This window comes from Sminthopsis crassicaudata, chromosome 3, assembly GCF_048593235.1.
Source record: "Sminthopsis crassicaudata isolate SCR6 chromosome 3, ASM4859323v1, whole genome shotgun sequence".
Lineage (NCBI taxonomy): Eukaryota > Metazoa > Chordata > Mammalia > Dasyuromorphia > Dasyuridae > Sminthopsis > Sminthopsis crassicaudata.
Genome location: NC_133619.1, coordinates 520119538 through 520140713, shown reverse-complemented (window position 1 = coordinate 520140713; position 21176 = coordinate 520119538). Strand labels below are relative to the sequence as shown.

The following is a 21176-nucleotide window of genomic DNA, read 5'->3' as shown; positions in this document are numbered from 1 at the left end:
TTTGGCATATTTTAAATGAAAAGGGCTATTTTAATCTGGCCATTTTACCAAATTACAACCAAAGTGGTTCAGCCTATTGAATTCATTGTCCAAGGTACTAACTACTTTTACAGGGATCTTGAAAGAAAAAACAACTGAATGCCAAAAAGAATTAAAAAAAAAAAAAACCAGGCAGTCTGAGGGAAGGGGAGGGGTGTGGAAAGATCAAACACAGTGGAAGCAGAATCTTTAACTGATGCAAAGACCAAAGTGGCAAATGTTGGAAGATCCAGTAATGAAAACATAAGCAGCAGAATGTCTCCTGTTGAAGGCCCTAGCTGAACAAGGGGGAGAATAGAGGGCTGTTTGCCATTAGAATTGGACACAAAAGCACGCTGGTAAAAAAGGAAAATGGGTAAAGAATGAGTAAATTCACAAAAGAGGCATATTTATAAATTTATAACTGAGCTAAAATTTCTCATTCTGGTGGGATAGTAAAATACATTATCAAAAAAGCTAACACTGCAAAAAAATTGCAAGAATGTCTTGGGCCTCACTATTAGCATTATTCACTCTGTTTAAGTAAAAGACTTTTTAAAAGTTAACTGATTCAAAGTTATGTCTAAGGGCAATGATCTTATTAAAGACCTAGCATGAGAAAGCACAGCTTGAGGGAATAAAGACAGACTTCTTGAGCTAAAAGAGAAAAAATGAACTCAAAATTCCAGGGATGAAAGTCTAGGGCCTCTTCAGCCAAAGTTCTTGGTTTATGTCTTCAAGTACTTCAGGAAAGCCTGATGCAATGATTTGTGATCACCTTGTGTAAATATTTTTGAGAATCCAAACTTTGTTTTGGAAGAAAAGGATGCAACTTTTTCAAAGGGTTGGTCAGATTTTGCTATAAAAGTATTTTTTAAAGTGATTAAAAAATTAAAGATTTAGTTAGATCTACTATGGGTATATTTTTGTGAACATATATTTTAAAAGATTGTCATTATGATGAAGGCTTTTCTTGTAATTAAATGCAATATTCCATATCATTAATAAAAATAAATGAACACATTTCCCAACTCTACCCGTGAGCTCCTTGTTTCCTTTGAACCATCTGATAGTGGTGGCTGGTTTGCTGGCCATAGCGGTGCAGTTCACTTCAATCTCTTCTCCTTCAACAGCAGTGTCTTTTTGGATGTCAATCATCAAATTGCGAGGTGGGACTGAAATCAAATACATAATTCATTTAAATTAAGAAGTCTTTCTTAATACTTATTAGATTCATTAGAAAGCATTGATATTAGAATTTATAATCAATATGGTCAACATACATGGGAACTGAAAAAAATCACTATTAAAAATAAAATGCAGATTATATCAATTCAGAAAGCAGGCATGCAAAATAGATCAGAATTTAGATTTGTTTGGACAATTTTTGAACTGGAATTTTTTTCTAACTTCATCTTATAAAAAGAATCACTTTTCCAATTCATATAAATTGAAGATAAAATTGGGGGAAAACATATCTCCCTGTTATAATGAGTTCCTTCACTTTGGAAATTGGGGATTCTCAACAACAAAAAATTTCCTCTCAAAATCTTCTTTCTCCATTTATCTTGCTCTAGTAATGCACATATATGATCAGAAAAAAAAGGATGCAAGCAATTAGAAAATATTTCACCAGAGAGGATGACAAAAGGGGGGTGGTGGTGGTGATGGAAACAATATTTCTAAATAGGTTTTCCTTATAAGGAGACCTAGGAAGCCTCAATTCATATGAGCTTAAAGTTTCAGCTGAAAGATAAAAAAGTTAATGGACAAATATCAAAAAATGTGAGGCCTCTACAAGAAAGAACTAGAACCTTTGCACCCTTGATAACCGAGATCATATGCACCTTTGCTAACCAAAAGTCATTTCATTAAGAATGACAATAGCCCTAAGTCTCCAGTAGAAGAAAAAAAATAATTTGGAGTGTAAAAAAGGGATCAAGTTTGGTAATAAATATCAATTTTTCATTTTTTGAAGAGCAGACACAAACTGCTTTAAGATTACGAAAAACAAAAAACAAAACTATAGGTGGAAAATGGGTCTTAAATGTTTAAAAGGGCACAATTAGAAGGCATCGTGAATAGAGCACCAGTCCTGGAATCAAAAGAACTTGAGTTTAAATCTGGTCTCAGACACTTAACACTTAACTAGCTATGTGACCCAGGGTAATTGCCTTGTCAAAAATAAATAAATGTATGTATATATGCATGTATGTATATGTGTGTATACACACATAAATACACACACACACACACACATATATATACATATATATATATATATATGTATGTATGAATTTAAATAACCCTTGTGCAAATATATTCACATCTATGCGTAAACAGAGGAAGTATTATACTACTTGGATGGAAATAGATTCAATCATACAAAAAGAATGAGATAAGTACACATATTTTCTGATACTAAGTTGCTGGTGAAAATCATAGACAGTGCAACCTTGTCTTAAAAGTAAGACTTAAAATAAAAATCAGTAAGAATACTGAATTCACCAGAGTGAATATTAGAATCTGAGTCCTGACCACTATGAATAAGCAAAGACTTTGCTCAGACATATGATTAATAAGTTTTTCAACTCAGAAGAGAAACAAGAAATTAAAAATGTATAAACATGCCATCCTGATGATCAAGTTGAATAATAAATCTCTGGTATTGCCTTCAATAAATTATAGGATTAAACTACATATTTGGGATTTCCAACTGTTTCAATCCAATGTAAAAAATTTCTATGAAATTTCCATGAAATGAAATTTTACATTGGATTGGAACAGCCAGAAATTCCTACAGGGAAAGCAGAAGTGAAAACCATTTGTTGCACACATTTCTCAGCAAGCTCAAAGGATGGGAGGAGGGAGAAGAGAAGGAATTTGAAATAGGTTTTTCTTTTGTTCACACTTTTAAAGAAAATCAACAGAAACTACAAATTTGATCAATTAATTTCCTTACTGAATAAGTGACCCAAACAAATGGCTGCATATGGCAAAGAGTGACTCAAAATTATATTTTTATAAAATTAAGAAAAAAGGACACGAATACAATTACTGCTGACTCATCATATCTGCCAAGATATATATATATATGTGTGTGTGTGTGTGTGTGTGTGTGTGTGTGTGTGTGTGTGTGTGTGTGTGTGTGTATTTTTGGTTAAAGGGAATGGAAAAAGCAAATGGCAAGGATCTGCTAAGATAAACTCATAGTGCATATCATAGTAGACAGAACAATACATCTGAGTACAATTGCACTTTGTCAACCTACAACTAGATAAGTAATTGGAAATAGGCCAGGAAAATTGACATTAAGAATCCATCCACAAATACAATACAGTTTGTGGTAAATGCAGTTATATAGAAGTCACCAGGAAGGAGGTAATACTGAAAAGTCAGTGAGAGCTAAGGCAGGAAGATCTTGCAAATATGTGAAGGACTGAAGAATTTAAAATAAGCAAAAAGAAATTTAAAAAGAATACAAAAAAAATCTAGGTAAATGAAGGCCAAACATATTACACTTTACAAGATTCAGATAAAAAGCAGTGGGTAGTTATCTTTCAGAAAGGATAAAAATAACATTTTGGTGATGATACTTCATACCAAACACTCCATTGTTGACCAATTTAAAATCATTATTTCTTGATTGGAACACTTTAATATCTTAACTGATCTTTGTTATCTATGGTCCACCTCCTATAACTAACCTTTGACACAAGAGGAAGAAGGCCCAAGTTTGACTTGTGGCTCCTCAACTACTGTGGATATTCAGTTCTGTCTGACTCTTTATATGACCCCATTTAGGATTCTGCTGGCAAAGACACTGGAATGATTTGCGATTTTTTTCTCCAGCTCAGTTCACAGATAAGGAAACTGAGGCAGACAGGGGGTAAGGGACTTGCCCAGGGTCACGACACTTAGGAAGTCTCTGAGGCCAGATTTGAATGCAGAAAGTTTTCCTGACTCCAGGCCTAACACTTCAGCTACTTGAGCCATATGGCTGTCCTGCCCTATCTGTTCTGGTACACCTATAGGATAAAATAAAAGATTTTCAAACTATTCTTTCAGCTTTATTTCAACAATATTCAATCACTCAACAAGCACTTATTTATCACTTATAATATAGCAAATCATATGCCAATTCCTAATTATATGAAGACAAAAATGTAAAAATTCCTCTTCTCAAGAAAGTTACTTTCAAGGTTGCAGAACAAATTACACTCTTTTAATTAAGTGCATACAAAATGAATACTTTGGATGTCAGGAGAGCAATAACAACTGGGATCATTAAAAAAAGACCCCTGGGATGCCCATCAATATATTTTCTATAATTGTATATATGTAACATGTCAAATTGCTTACTGCCTTAGGGTAAAATGGAGGAAGAGAGAAAACTTGGAATTCAAAATTTTATATAAAAATGAATTTAAAACATTTCATAATTGGAAAAAATACTATTTAAAAGAAAAAAAGAAGTACCCTTGGAAGAAGTAAGAGGGGCAGTAGATTTATGGGAAAGTATTAAATTTGGAGACACAGATCTCCAATTTAAATCTTACTTCTGCCACTTAGGCCTATGTAACCTTGGGCAAGTGACTTAAAATTTCTTAAGTCTCATGTTTTCTCATCTGTAAAATGAGGGGAGTTGAACTAGATGACCTCTAATGAGTGTGCTGAGGATGAAGTTAATTAGGAATTGCAAAGGGAAGAATTGGAAAAGCAAAGTATACTAGGTACAGAAGAAAAAGAGCTCCTGGGAAAAGATGCAAGGGTAGAAGATGCAAAGTTGTATACATGTTACATCAAACAGAACAGTTTGGGTGGGATTAGAATGTGTGAAGGGGAGTAATGTTATATGAGCCTGAAAAGGCAGAATACAGACAAATTTTGAAAGTTTTTAAGTGCTAAATAAAGGATATTTTATATATCCAAAAGAAGGAGAGTCACTGAAGCTTTTTTTTTTTGGGGGGGGGGAGCAGAGTATGAGACAAAGAGAAGCAAAGAGACAGAGACAAAAACAGTGTACACACACACACACACACACACACACACACACACACACACAAAGAAACAATGACAAAGTTCCTGCATTTAGTTATAAACAGAATGGGGAAAATGAACATAATTCTTTCACTATAAAAAGCTATTCTTTTATCCTTATATAGTTGATGGTCTGGGACTTAGGAAGCCCAAACTTATCTATGTCTCTCTTGCTGAAGGGTCTTGATAGTCACTATTTGGTAATCTGGGATAGGCTGAGGTGCAAAACAGGTTCAACAGGTGGTAACAGGCATAAATTGGAAGTTATTGACAACAAACACAAGGAAAGTCTATCTTAAAAATCAACCCACAATTAATTACTAATTTTTCTGGGTGCTCCAGGGATTACCCTCCTGTCTTTGTAACCCCCACTCCCTACCCAACTATTAGGTCCATGTACACCTACAATGGTAACAGTAAACTTACATGTTTTGTTTTGTTTTGTTTTTTTCCTACCTGCTGCTAATATCTTCTCTTCAATTACCTTTAATTGTAAAGGGATTATCTATTCTCCATTGTTTAGGAGAATATAATAAGCAATCACATTGTCACCTACTGGTACTCAAAATATAATGAAAATTCAACATTCTTTTTAGTAAATATTTGCCTATTATTGACCATGATAAAAGTATTGCTTTATGCATAAAGACACAATAAAAGCATTGGCTTGGGATTAGAAAGTCCAGTTCTGTGATTAAATGCGTGACTGTGCAATTTATTGAGACTTTATGAACCTCAGTTTATACATCAAAAAAATGGACATAATATTTACACCACCTACTTCAAAAGATTGCTGTTTGGAAAGAAAATGCTATTTAAATGTATAATTATTGTTAGGTAGTGTGCAAGGCATACAATGAAGATTAAGGCACAGCCTTACATTCATGGAACTAACTAAAGAGAAAGGGAAATAAATCAAGATAGATAGAGATGTGATGGTGGTGGAAAAAGAAGTAACTGACTAGAAAGTAGAAGCAGAAAGCAGTAGACTTTTTTTTTTCTATTTTGTTTAAGCATCTACTTATAAAGAGAGAAAAAAAGATGATAGTTTTATAGGGAAAAAGAGATAGGTAGTTTGGATATTTTTAAAAAAATTTTAAGGTCAGAGGAAACTTGATAAGTTTTATAAAACACTAAGGAAAAAGGCCACATGGAAGAGTCTAGAGATATAAAAAATAACATAACTTAAAAAAAAAAAGATCATAGAAGTGCACAGAGAGGATGGGATTGGGGAATAAAGGTTGAATATTCAGCCTTGGAAAAGAAGGATATGTCAATTAGAGACAGAACAGAAAGAGAAAGAAATATAAAGAAGTTTGGGATTAGAGAGGAGGAAAATTCTGGATTCTTGTGAATGATTGATTTGCCCTGATCTCAGTAAAATAAAAGAAGGTAAACAATTGGTTGAAATTATGGAAAAGAGAGAAGAGATAGAAGGTTTGATCTGAAAGAGAAACTGGGAAAGAAGAACTGGGAATTGATCAAGGAGGAATAAAAGTGTAATTGTATAGCACTGAGGACCTGGCTGAGGATTGAGTACATTAGTTTGTACTAGTTCCCATGCATCCTATTTTTTTTCTTTCCCTAATAATATATGATAGAAACATAGAAAATGGAGAGTGAGGTTTTTATAGAGTTAAAGACTGGACATGGCTTTGTGAATCACATTCTGAGAAGAATCATGATTGTGAGTAACAAAAGGGTAATGGAAAGATGCATGAGGAATATGACTTGAGTAATAGCATAAGATATTAAAAAGATGTTAAAAACTTTGACTCACAGATTTAATACAGTTGGAAAAAGCCTTTGTGTTCATTTAACTTCCCTCCCATATGGAAACAGACCCAGAGGTGAAGTTAGTAGATTCACTATACGTCAAGGATACATATGGTAATAAAAATGGCCAAATAAATTTTTGTACAAGAATAATGAAATGCTGCTGCTTTATAAGAGATGACTATGAAAAAAGAGATGCGAAGACTCATAGGAATTGATGCAGTAAAGGAGAATAAGGGAAACAAAATATACGTTGAATAAAGCAAGCTAAAAAGAAAGAACAATAAAATGAAAAAGCATTATATGAATATAATGACTATGATTGGTCTCTAAGAGGAACTGGGGGGAAAAAAAGTACTTCTCTTGAATTACTTTAGAGGATTACAGTGGAAATTCCACAAGTACATAACAGTGTTTCATAAATGCTAAGAATTGGTTGAGATTTGGGGGGCTACTTAACTTTTCTATTTGTTAAAATACTTAAAGTTGTTTCTGAGTAGTTTTCTGAGTAGTGGAGAGGGGACTATTTGGAAATAAAAGTGATATGAAAGCTTCTGGGGCAGTAGACATATCTTCTGAGGCGGAATTTAAACCATTTAGGTTCTCTGTGTCAGATGTTATTTTGAGAAATAGAAAGCACCAGATGGAGTATCTTACACTAGAAGTCTCTACCTTATGAGTTACTGTGCCATTCACCATCTATGGCTCCAAAAACAGTATATTTTCTTTGCTCTCTTCTTGCCTAAACTTTCTTCTGTGTCCCTACCAGGTTCCTTATCCACTTGAATATTCAAGGCTCTTCTGCAGGAGTTGAGCATCCTCTATTTCTCTCCTCTGACAATTTCACTCGATTTAAATGTTGCAGATCCTATGCTCATAATGTCCAGACCTGGGTAGCTCTGCATCTCCAGCCATGATCTCCAGCCATAGAGATCAATATCCAAAACTGCTGAGAGAATATCCTCAGAGACCTCAACCTCACTACACTCCCAACTCACTTGCAACTAAGTTTTCCATCTTCTTTCTGAAGCCTAGTAAAGTCCTCCGTCTGAATTACTAATGTTCATGGGCCCACCTTTCAAATTCTTCCACTTAAGGAAATTTGGGAGATTTTTTTTGACTTTCCCTCTCCCACAACTAATGTATCCAATGATCATAAACTACACATTTAGCTAATTATCTAATTATCATGTTTTACAAATTTGAATACTTTCTGAATCTTGACCTTCTACCTCTGTTTTCCTCTACAACACCGCTAATGTAATTTCTCATTATTATCTGCTAGTAGAACTGCAATAACTTGTGCGTTAATTACTAATGATCTTCTTGTCTGCAATAAAGTCCTGTTGTGATGCCTTTAAAAAGGCATTACCTGACTACCGAAGTTGATGCCAGAGGAGCCCAACTTATATTAACTTCTATCATCCTATGTAAGGATGCGGTACCTGAAAAACAAGAGAAGGGAATTGTAAGGGCCCTTTAAATGGGCGGGCACAGCGCAACAGGAGATTGAATGGCCCAGAAGTAATCTCTGTGGATATAGGACTGCCCTGTGGATGGGTTCTTGGCCATATTGAGGTAGCTTCATAATGGGTGATGGCTCTCTCGCTGATTGGCTGTGTGTGACCTCACAGGCCCTTTATAAGCCCACTGCAGACAGCACTCGCTCTCTTTAACCTGGCACTCTTTATTTAACCTGGCTCCCTAACCTGGGGTAGCTGAGCCAAGAGGATGGATAGCCCAGAGAGGTAAGGAGTTTGGTAGTGAACACGTGGGTCTTCAGACCAGGTATTCACTAAGGAGTTAACAAGTCAGGGCAGTAAGTCAGGGCATTATGTGAGTAGGTATAATAAAGGCTTTTAAGATTACACCTGGCTGTTATTGAGTGAGCTACCGGTTATTAAACTATAGATTCAAGAGATTGTGGGCAGAGACCTTTGAAGGACTCAGAGGAGGTGAGCCGGGTAGAGTTGACAGTGCAAAGGTCAGTGGTCAAAGGTACTCTGTTGGGCCTAGGGCAGACTAGTAATTGTAACTGCCAGGAGAGCATGTTACAATCCTAGAAAAAGTCTAGGCTTGGGCCACGACAAGTAGAGTCTGTTTTTCAAAGGCCAGAAGAAGGAGGTTGCAAAACAGATAAGCTAGCCAGTCAATGGTGAATTGATTGGCCATGATAACCCATGGGACAAAGAAAAATACAAAATGTCCCTCAGTTTTATCCTTTTTGGCTTCTGAAGTAACAGTGGCAGACTGGCAAGAAAAGTGGCAAGAGGGTTAAGAATCAAAGGGATCTTATACCTTCTTTAAACATACATTTTCTTTGTTTTCTTACTTCTCTAAATTATACTCCTTTTCTTTCTCCTTACCTGACATCATTCCCTCTTTTTAACCCTTAAAGTGGATGATCTGGAGGAGTTACTCTTGTTCCACATTTTTTTCTCTTCAATTCCACTTTATTCCAGGGTTTTAGTTTCACTGTTATTTTCTAAATACAAGTTCCTTATCAATGAATAATGAGTAGGAATACTATTTTAAAAAAGGGATCAATCACATATCATTCTCATGAAAAACAAACAAACAAACAAATAAAAACTCTAGAACTAGTAAAATGGAAGAATGGCTTACAATTCTTACTTCAAAAGGCAAAGAATGACCAGGAATTATTTTTCAATGTCTTCAAAGGCATTAAGACATCATTCTGATCTTGTACTTGTACTGTTGATGTCAAGTGTTGTAAAAAAAAAAAGTCTATGATAATTATTATCTATTAGATAATAATTACAGTTTTTATACCATTATCTGTTGCAGAAAATTAAGAAGTATAGACATTTTATTAATACCTTATCCAATGAAATCAATACTTATTTTGATCCCCAGTGATTTCAATGGAATGATGGGAATAGGGGAAAATGTTGAGCAGAAATAAATAATGAGGAAAGAGGCCCAAACTTTGTAGGCTAAATAGAAGCCTAATACCTTTACATATCATAAATATTTTCTTCAAGATAAGACTTGGAAAACACCAGGCATGGCAAAAACCAACTGACATGACAAAAAGATGAAATTTGTCATATTGTATTAGACAGAAAATAAATTATTACTTATGTGGGAGTCATTCTTGAATCAGTTTTCTGTGTATAGTCAACCCACTAACTCGTTATAGGAAAATTCAAAATAAGTACAAAAGTAGAAGAAAATAATGAGAAAAAGATATGGAGTGCTATTGAAACAATTCTGTCTTGATTGATTCAAACAAATGCTGAAAAATGGAATATGGGTGAAAGAAAATAATGACATCAACTATAATAATTTCATACAGTTTAACTGACAAAGTAATTGTCAGAAAAGGAGACCAAGAGAGACTAAAAAATACCTTATTCAGCAAACACTTGACTTATTGCCAAATGGATACACCTTGCTTAGCAGCTATGGGCAACATTAGTTCAGAATATGAACTTACTTGCAAAATCTTACAGGGAAGGATAATGAAGATTTTGAACAGTCATCTCATAAAACAAAAAGACTAGAAATTAAAATAAGTTTAAAGAAACTTTAGCAAGATATCCAATTAGGCAAAGACAATCTAGGGGGAATTTATAAATGGAAATAGAAGAACCACAAAAAATGTGAAAAAATTTTTTTTAATTTATTAAAAATTATTTTCAGTTTCACAATATTACTAGTAGGAAGACACCTTAAAAATGGGAAAAGCAACTGGCCTTGGTTAAAATATATAGAGAGGAGCTGCATGGAAGTCAACAAAATTCTGAAAGCCTTGAAAGATTAATCCATAAAGTATTTGAAGATAACAAAGGAATTTTAAAAATTAAAGGAGTAACATTTCTGAGTAAATCTAATGTAATTTAGTGAAAAAATGAAGGAAATTAAAAACGTAACTGTGCATTTGATTTGGCAGGAACGTTTAATATGAAGGAAAAGAGACCAAGAGAACTTCAACTAGAATAATTTACACATATATCAAGTTCATCCTAAAGCATTCCTCAACAATAGGAAAGCTTTTAATAATATTATTGCACAGTAGACTACCTACACCAGATGTTCCTGTTTATGGAAGACATCATGCTGGTTGCATCAAAACCTAAAATGCTGAAGAACCTGTGGAAAAGATCCATTATCACTCAAAAGAATTTACCTTAACCATCTGCACAAGAAAAACTAGGTAGATGAAAAATGCATATTGTCCAGAAGATGACATGCAGTTAGATGAATAACCAATAGAGCTCATCCATCAGTATACATGTCTAGCACAGACAGTGCAAACAGACAAAGAGTTGGGCCCAGAATTAAATAGCAAGAGAAGAGTGGCTTGGTTTGCCTTTGAGAAATTTCAAAACTTCTTTTACTGACCTGAAACTTCTCCCAGAAACAAAGGTTCATCTTTTTAGTGTCAATCTTTTTCTGCTGTTGTTACACCAAAATATATATAACACATATAAAATTCCAAAGGATTAAAAATGGGGTATTATTTAAGGATAGTTGAAAGAAATATGGTGGACATGAGGGAACTGCAACATAGCCAGACACAGAACTATGAAAAACTGGAGGAAAGGATGTTGAAAAGAATACGTTTTAAATAAATAAAAAAGATAAACCAGTTGTACAGACTGATAACTGATGGGCCGCCCATGTGTTTTTCTGATATCTTTGTAATTAAATAAAGGGAATGGGCTTATAATTTCCCGGGTGAAAGGAACCTCTTATGAGGAAACTGTCCACCAATGCAGGTGGGCATCTTCCTGACACACAGAACTGGTCATATCCCTATACCACCCAAAAAAACCTTTCATGGCTGTTCCCTGTTAATTAAGGACAATTCATGCTCCTTTGTCTGGTACTCAAGGTTTTCTATTCTTTGATGTCACAGAGCTCTTCATGGCTATCTATTATTTCCCTCCACTGACAACTATGAAATAGGCCAAGATTTCTTATCTCTGTGCACTTGATCCCATTATCTGGAATGTTCTAATATCTGCTACCACCTTTTGAATGACTAAAATCCAACTTTAAATATCCCACTTTATACACATCTCCAAATTCCTCCAAGTTTATAACAATCTTATTCAATAAATCCACAGCACCGGGTATTTGTTATTGCCTGACTGTGATTTCATTTGAGATTTTCTTGGCAGAGATACTGATGTAGTTTCTCCTTTCCTTCTTCAGCTCATTTTACAGATGAGGAAACTGAGGCAAACAGCGTTAAGTGACATGCTCAAGTCACACTGTTCTTCAGTATGTGAGACTAGATATGAATCAGGAAAAGGAGTCTGACTCTAGGCCTGGCACTCTATGGTAGGCCCCAGCTGCTCTAGCACTAAGTATGCAAAGATTAAAATAAAATAATTACTCTCCTTAAGAAGCTATTGTTATATTGGAAGAAAAATTTGAACAATTAATAAATGAGGACAGAAAATAGGCCAATTTGGCTCCTCTCCTGCCAACTCTCTGATCTCGTGTTACATTTTGTTGTCCACATCTCTCATATACTTACAAATTACATTTTGTAATTTGTAACAATGTGTTATTATAATATATAATTATCATTACATATTACATATATCATTGTTATAATATACAATTAATTTATTAATAACAATGTATAATTTATAATACAATTGTATAATCAATCTATCTATATCTTATCTCCATATAACCATATCTATCAAGGACAGGGCTTAAAATTTACCCCGCAAATATATACATACTCCCCATGATTCACAATATGCTACGGGCACATAAGAAATGGTCACTTTTAAATTCAAATTTATTTTGATTTAATTAATTTAATTAATCAATTAAAATAATCGAAATCAACTAAATTTCCACAAGCTCTTGGTATAGCACTTGTAAAATAATTTTCAGTAAATAAGGGTTTCAAATTGTGTGTCATTATGATTTAAGAGAACTTTAAACTAGAAATATATACAAATTTACAATTATGTATGCAAAGGTCCTGGAATGGGTTAAGAAGATACTCACAAAGTTTAGTAAAGAAAATTATAATAATATGCCTAATGAGGGTTAGAGTTTCTTTACTTTCCCCATTCCATTATGGTCCTGCTCATTCTATATCTACCACCTCTCTGACTTCTACCCCCAAACTCCATCTTTCCATTTAAATCACTACTACCTTAATTCTGGACATTATTACTTTTTGCCCAGATTGCAGAACTTTGTTTTCTCCCCATCATTCTCCAATCTATCCTCTACATAATTGCCAAATTAAATATTAATACACAAGTCTAAACACTGATATCCCTTTTAAAAAACCCCAAGTTTGACCCTATCACCTGTGGAATAAAATCCAAACTCTTTAACCAGACATTTAACGCCTTTCATAATGTAACTTCAATTTACATTATTAGTATTATTTCATATTACTCTGTTTCATGAATTCTATATATCCCAGATAAATTTAAATAATTAAATGAATTTTTTTTTTCCCCAGTAGATACTCTGAATTGTATGTGTGTATATGCATACATCACTGAGTTAAATGACTAGCCTGGGGTCATACAGCAAGTGTCTGAGGCTTGGATTTGAACTTGGAGAGATGACTTCCTGACTGCAGGCCTGGCCTTCTATCCTTTGCATCCCCTAGTTGCATATAATTAGAGTCTATGTAGTTATATCTGTTATGATTTCTACTTCATCCACCAACCCCACCCCAAACCACAAACTCTTTAAGAATAAGGATGATTCTGTATCATTAGGGAAGGTGGAGAGGAGGGAAATAAACCAAGAAGATAAGGAGACTCTCCAGAGGTGGTATTGTGTAGGACGTTTACATCCTGCCCTTGACAAATGGTTGTACAACCACAGGCGAGTCATTTAGCTTTAATACACCACTTAACTATAAAAACTACAGTTAGAAGAAAAATTACTGATATAGGTAGAATGAGTTTCCTCATTGGCAATTGCTGAGATTGATAAATCAATAGGGGCAGCCTCCTCTGCCCCATTGCTAAGAAAAATGTATCCTTAGGGCCTATCAGTTCTATGTACATAAAAAGCATTTAAAATTTTTGTTAAATTTTAAAATGTGATATTGAATCGAATTTACATGGTATTAGGAATTGTTTTACGTATGACATGCATGGAAAAATATAATGGTGATAGTTATAATCACCACATTGATTCTCTTCCAAATTAAAAAAAAAGTTATATTTCACTTATTTCAAATGATCTAGCGAGACAGACTGCACGACTTTTTAAAAATTTAATGCAATCTTAGGAATTAATATCATTCTATCAAAAGTCATTTCAACATAAGAAAATGTATAGATAAGGAGGGATTCTTGATATAAAAATTCACTAGTGAGAAAATGAAATACTATTAACAAAAAACATTCATACATAGTCTAGTAATTGGTACATTTAGGGCATTTTTTAAGCTTTTGACCATAAATGAAAATAATTGTAGACATAGCTAAAGAAATTCAGAGAGAAGAGAACCTAAAAGAAAATAGCATGCAGGGAAGGTCCAAGAATCTGCAAGCAAGTGTCAAGGTTCTTTTTAGCTAACCTTAAATCTATAAACGTGCTAATTATAAACATTACTCCTACTACATATTAAAAAAAAAAAGCAGAGCCACGTTAATTATAACAAAAGAGGAACCTTAAAACTGATCAGTAAGTGAAATCTCATTCTAAGACCCTTTAAAATAATTAGGTTCTCCTGCTCTTGGAATCTTAAGAGTGAACACTAATCTTAGAAGGACAGCACTGTAATAATATTAGCTACTATTATCACTAACTAGATTAATCTTAGAGCAGGGTATACACACACACACAGAGTCTCTCTCTCTCTCTCTCTCTCTCTCTCTCTCTCTCTCTCTCTCTCATAACTCAGGAATAATAGGATAAGAGGCCTGTAGTATATTGGTGAAAGAAACAAACTGATCATGAGTGGGAAAGTAAATGAATGCCTTAACAAGCAACCAAGTACATGCAAAATACCTTGGGGGAGTTTTCATTTTTCTATGGATGAGATAATAAACATAATAGTATCTTTAGAATGGCATAGATAACATTAACAAATATCCATCTTTTTGCCCTATAATTATGCTGAAGTTTTTTGCTGAATGCATCAAACAACTAATAGACATACGCACTGAAATGAGCATCTTCAACCTATCGAGAAGTTTGACAGCTGTGTAAGTACATATGGCATTTCTTTCAGAGTACGGTACATGGCAACAGAGATGCTAATACATCATTCTTCATTCATTATAATATCTCAAAACCCTAAACCTTGGGAGAAAAGGTTTGAATATATGAGTATCAGTGGAAATTGTCAGATTTCAGAGTATGAAAGATTCAAACATTGATGACAACAATTTTACTCTGTCAAGGAATCCTGGAGTAAATTCAATGGAAAGAATATTTAATGAATGTGTAAAGACTATCTGCAGAAAGAACATCTACTGCTATTAACTTTCAAGTATACTTAAGTTCATGTCTCTGTAAAATACAAGCATGAAACTGTTACATTTAAAATAATCAGATTTCCCTCCCCCTTCTCCCCCAAAGGATCCCAGGCATAATGTCTCCCAAACTCTGCTCCTGGAATAATTCCTCCTTACATAGAATGGGCTTATTCACAGTCAAAATGGATTGGTCTTGCAGTCTTCTCAACAAAATTATCAGTCACCAAAAACTGACAGGCAATTACTATTTGCCAAAGGCAAGATATATTTTTGAAAACCAAAGGTATGTATCTTTGGGAGAATAAAGTGTGGGTATCCTTGACAAAGAGATTTAACAAACTGGTAGGTAGGAACACAGAGTTCTAATTCTGCTTCCTCCTGACATAATTATTTTAACAAGATGGTTAACCTTCTATTTCTTGTTTGTAAACTGTACCTGAAGGAGCCTCACAAATACTTTGAAAATGCAAAGCATTGTGAATATTCGTAAGTTTAATATTGACACTTCCTTGTTGATATGCTGAGCTTAGAAGGTATGACTAGAGGTCACAATGGACTATCATTCTGAAGCCTACATATCTGAGGACTTATTCTGAGAAGCAAAAGATGTATTCCCAAACTCCTACTAAAAAGATAAGAACTGCAGACAAATGCTATCGAACATTATACCCTTGTAAAATTTCAAGGCAGTCTTCTTTGGAAAACCTTTTCTGTTCTGTTTATCTATAGCCTGATGTGAATTTAAACCTCAATCAGAACCCAAAATGAATACCTGAAAGGAAATTAATAGTAAGACATGCATATGCAGGACTTGAAAGGACAGACTTCTTAAAAAGACTCTCAAATTAGCAGTTATCTGGCTGAAGAGTACATAGGCTTTAGGGGATATAAGGTATGATTTAGTTTTAGGAGGGAAGCAAATTTTCTATTTATAATTTTGCATTTACAATAAAGCAATAGGATAAGAGTTACATAAACACACACAAAATACAAGACTGTCCTTCATATTTATCTTCCCTTCTAAATCTCCATATCATTATGCTGAAAAGCTGCAGTCTTCTGCCTCAAATAGATTTTGATTCATCATCTCCTCTTAGGTATAAATCAGAGCTGCTACCTCACTACAGTGAGTGTCCCTGATGTGCTCACTGTAAAAACCTACTTCCCCTGCCTACCCCCAACTTGGCTAATGCTATATGAACTGCACCCACATATTGAGTTCTATCTAGGGGCAAGAATCAGATGCAGATTACCTTAGATGGAATAATATTTACTGATCATACTGAAAAAAAAATCTATATAGAAACCCAGTTATAGATGTGCTGCTGAAAAGCATATTCTAGTGATTATGAGAAAAGAGCTTCAGTTCCCTGAAGGTGAGCTCAGCATCAACATTAAAAGGTCTGTGCTTGTCAGTACGCTCTCCTCTAGGAAAGCATTTAACTCTTTACTTTTTTGAAGATGGAGTCTTTGATGAAGCCCAGGATCATGGAGAAATTTTTTGTAGCCTAATCCTGGGTATACTCATTAAACAAAGCATTAAGTCAAACTAGTAAAAAGAAATCAATTTTAGTATAAAAAGCGTATCTTAAAAATAAAAACAACTAAATGAGTTTGATTTTTAAAAAAGGAATTGAAACAAGGAACTGATATGAGCAACCTATCTTTTCTGACTCTCACAGAAAGAAAAAAAGAAAAAGAAAACTGGTAGTTTAAAAACAATGATAGTCCAAGTGGTCAGTGATTCATTGCAAAGCAGTAAGTTTTCTTAATCTTTGCTTCTAAAGTTTAAGATCTGAAACTTAAGGAAGGTGGAATCTATAAAAAAGGTGATTGATGTTTGCTAATATATTTACTATAAAAAAAATCAATACAATGCAAGGTTATGATTATTTTAAAAATAGGTCATTACAGTAAAATATTTCATTAACCTCTATCCTGCTGGGGGAAGCAGCTAGTCTTATGAGCAATTCACACTCAGTTCCCTAGCATTAAATAGAAATTTAAAAGCCTTGAGGTGAGCATCAACTACATTTCTTACCAAGTACTGTGATAGTAGTATAAATTTCCTGTGGGGGATCAGTGTAGAGCTGGCAGAAGTATCTTCCTTCATCAGAAATTGAGACATTTGTCAACGACACTCTGAGTTCACTGTTAGAGAAATTCACTAACTGAAACCTGCTGTCCTTCAAAGCTGTGGAACAAAACACATCATTAATGATTGTGAGGAAGACGACAGATAGTATATTTTCCTTTCCAGACTTGGCAAAGTCAGATGCCTTAAAAGACAGCTAGAGAAAAGAAAAATAATTTGTTAAATCTTTCTGAACATTAGTGGCTTCTTCCTACACCCTGTATTTCTACCTTGAGCTTCTACTGTAATTACATTCTAGACAAATAACCCTGACCAAAGGGGAAAACACCCACCCACCTTGGCAAAATGCCAATAATTATTGCTGTCAGTTTGGAGCATTTATTCATAAATTATTTCTGGCTTCCTATCAGTAGATAGACAGATATAAAATGGGAGAGGAATGTCTGCTCCCTGATCCACACTGCTAACTGTACCCAGCTTCATAGCATGGAATCGATTACAAGAGGCATGAAGCAGGAAATCTGAATCACAGCAAGTGTAATGTATGCAGGTTTTTTATTTACCTTCAATATTTACTGTTGAAGTCCTTATGGTAATTTTGACAACAGCTAACTTACTACAGATTGACAGATTCTCATCTGAAACAAAAGCAGTTGGCATCTTTTCCTATTATTATTCCCCATTCTCTTTAAGTGCTTACAGTTCTTCAATTCTTTCTGCAACACATACATATTTGGCATCCTCTTTACAGGTGATGAGGACAGAAAAGGGAAGGGGACATGTAGGACGGAAGCAACACATCTGCTCCATAACAACTCCATCATTTAACAATTTTTCAGCAGACTACTGACAAGAAAAAAACCCTCAATTTTTATTGTTGTTCAGTGCTGAGACTTAATTTGAACCATTTCAATTATGCACAATTTAGGTTCAATGATTCGTTACTGTGCTTATGATATAAAAAGATATCACCAGGGTAACCTAGGGACAACTTCCGACATTTAGACATAGGGGCAATAGGAGATTTAGGAGATTTGGTTTTGTCTTTAGGGACATAAATTGTCCTGAAAATTTCAATCTTCAGACCAAATAGATTACCTTTCAGAATACTATATTTTCCTTGCTTTACCTATTTGAGTTGTTTGTGTCAGCTAAGTATTTGGCACTCAATTGCAATTCACCCTGAATTACTACAATCAATTCCTATTGCAAAATAAGACTGTCTTACTTTAAAAGGGGACCATCAGGATTTCTATTAAGCAGAAAGATTATGATTGCATGTCTCATCTTCCCTCTGAAGAATCGACTAAACTTTAAGCATCTAACACTAAATTAAAAAGGAGTCCTTGGCAATCTCTTTATCAAAACTACCAGCAGCAAAAGAAGTTGCCTAATACTACAGGCACAAAAACTTACGCCTGAAGTCCCGGAAATAAATGGTCTGTCGGTTGGGATTCAGTAGCTGAATCACAGAATCATCACTGTTTTTGACTCGGCAGCTGATGGTGGCAACTTCTCCCTCGACTACTGTCACATCTTCTGTAATCAAATTCTGCCCATCACCTTACAAGAAGAAAAAGACAAAGGGAAAGAAAATTTAGGTGTGATTTTAGATCAATGGGGTTCACCTGTTAGGAGAGAAGTACTATAATTATTCTATTATTAGTAATTAATACCATTATTTCTATAGCATCTCTACCTCCCTACTTAGAATACAGAATGGAATAATGAATCTCTCTCATTTATCTTCAAAGACGTCTTATCTCAGCATTTTCCCAGATAGACCTTGAACTGTGAGGCAGGTAGGGTCGAGTAGTGATACTCTCAACTAGCACAACTGAATTTGAATTTTGGAGAGTATACTGGATCTTTTGACTCACATTTTATCCTCTAAGCATCTCATCGTGCCATATGCCTGTCGCTTCCCACCTAGCAATTCCAGCAGAAGCACCAGGGGAAAACAAAACAACCAACTCCTTTATTCCCCAGAGTTGTTAATCCCCCCTCTTTTTCAAACTCCCATCTTGGGCTATCTTGATTGGTAAGAGTGAACATATACTCAGGTCATCTACCACATATGGCTGGTTCTTAACCATCAAACCAGACCAAGCTTCATATCTCATTGAATAATATCTAATCACAGCTTATCATATACTAGACACTGTATTAAAAACTTTACAATTATTATCTCATTTGAACCTCATGCCAATACTATGGGGCGTGGGAAGAGTACATGTTATTATTATCCTCATTTTACAGATGAAAAAATGGAGACAAAAAGAAGTTAAGTGGAATGCCCAGTCCCATAGCTACTAAGTATATAAGGCTGGATTTGAACTCAGGACTTCCTGATATCAGGCTCAGCATTTTATCTCTTGTGCCATATTGAAGTCTTTACTTTAATGGAATACCCTGGTAATATTCCTTTCCATTTTGCTGCTTGTTTCTGCTGCTATCCACATACCAACTTCCTGTGTAATTCCACTTTTTATTTGGGCTAATTAATTGCATCATTAATTGCATTAATATCATACTACCACTGCTCCTAGAAAAGACATGTCAATTGATTTTCTAATTAGATGGACTGATTCACCATCCACATGACTCCCCAATCCATCCCTCCTCTGATTACCCTCAGGTCTATCTGTTGCAGGCAGTTAAATGGCTCAGAAGATAGAATGATGGGCTTGAGGTCAAGACCTGAGATCGAATTCAGCCTAAGACACATATTAGCTGTATGACTGTAGACAAGTCACTTAACTTCTCTGCCTTAATTCAATGGAGAAGGGAATGGTAAATCTCTCCAATATGTTTGTCCAGGAAAACCCCATGGATAATATGGTCCATATTTGTTCTAAATCGAATTGCTGTAAGATCCCTGTGAGCAGAGTCCATCAACCATTTTTTTGAATCTGTATTCCCAGAACACAGTATCTGGCATATCAAAAGCACCCAACAAATGCTTTTCCCCCTTTCATTCAATATGAATTCTTAAGTATGGATTAAAAGAAGTGGGCGTTGGGAATGTCAGCTCTCATGGGGGATGAGGATGTGATTTTGATCCTTATATGTGAAAAGCCTATGAGGCCCCAGTGGCTAATATGCCACAGGCCACTGACTCCTATATTAGGCAATACAATATTTGTTTAACATCTACTATGTGGTGAGCAATAGAAAGAAAGTACTTTCTCCCCAAGTCTATAAAGTGGGTTCTATAGGTATTATTAACACTTATAGAAAAGGAAATGGATTACTTAGAAAAGTAATAAAATAACTCACTGTTAATAAGTGGTTGGCAGGAACTTAATAAATCCCAAGAGTAGATTCCCAATTCAGAGGTTTTTCTATTACCCATATTGCACACCAGTCAAGAACAATTCATTAAATAAGTATTAAGTACCTAACAGGCATTATGAAAATAAGAAAAGTATTTCCTGCCTTGAAAGTGCTTACCATCTAACTGGAGAATCAAACCCACAAGGTGGGAAGGGATCATGTGCCAGAAAAATAAGAAAAAGACATAAAATGCAGTAGGAGAGCCACAAGAATGGAAAATCAATGTGGGTATAAAGACATTAGGGCAAATCCCTTCTGATTTTTACTACAAGAAAGGATCATACAATCAGAGGTTATGATTATTTTCAATCCTCAAAAAACATTTGTGAAATACTGAGTAGATTTAGGGTAGAAAACTAGGCAACAGGATCTAAACAGATATAAGTTATAACTTCTTGCCCTTGTGAAGTTTTATCTTTTAATTGAAGAAACAGGCCAGATTCAAAGAAGATAAATGTCAA

At 34.7% G+C, this 21176-nt stretch overlaps 1 protein-coding gene across 3 annotated transcripts in view; it reads right to left on the bottom strand.

Moving 5' to 3' along the window:
- CADM1 (cell adhesion molecule 1) overlaps positions 1-21176 on the bottom strand; it is a 343997-nt gene that overhangs the window by 53021 nt on the left and 269800 nt on the right. For all 3 annotated transcript variants that reach the window (XM_074304197.1, XM_074304198.1, XM_074304200.1), the window contains exons 2-4: positions 18796-18942; positions 17326-17478; positions 1056-1193 (exon numbers count right to left, since the gene is read on the bottom strand). In XM_074304197.1, coding sequence (XP_074160298.1) covers positions 1056-1193; positions 17326-17478; positions 18796-18942 — 438 coding nt within the window. The remainder of the gene's footprint in view (positions 1-1055; positions 1194-17325; positions 17479-18795; positions 18943-21176) is intronic.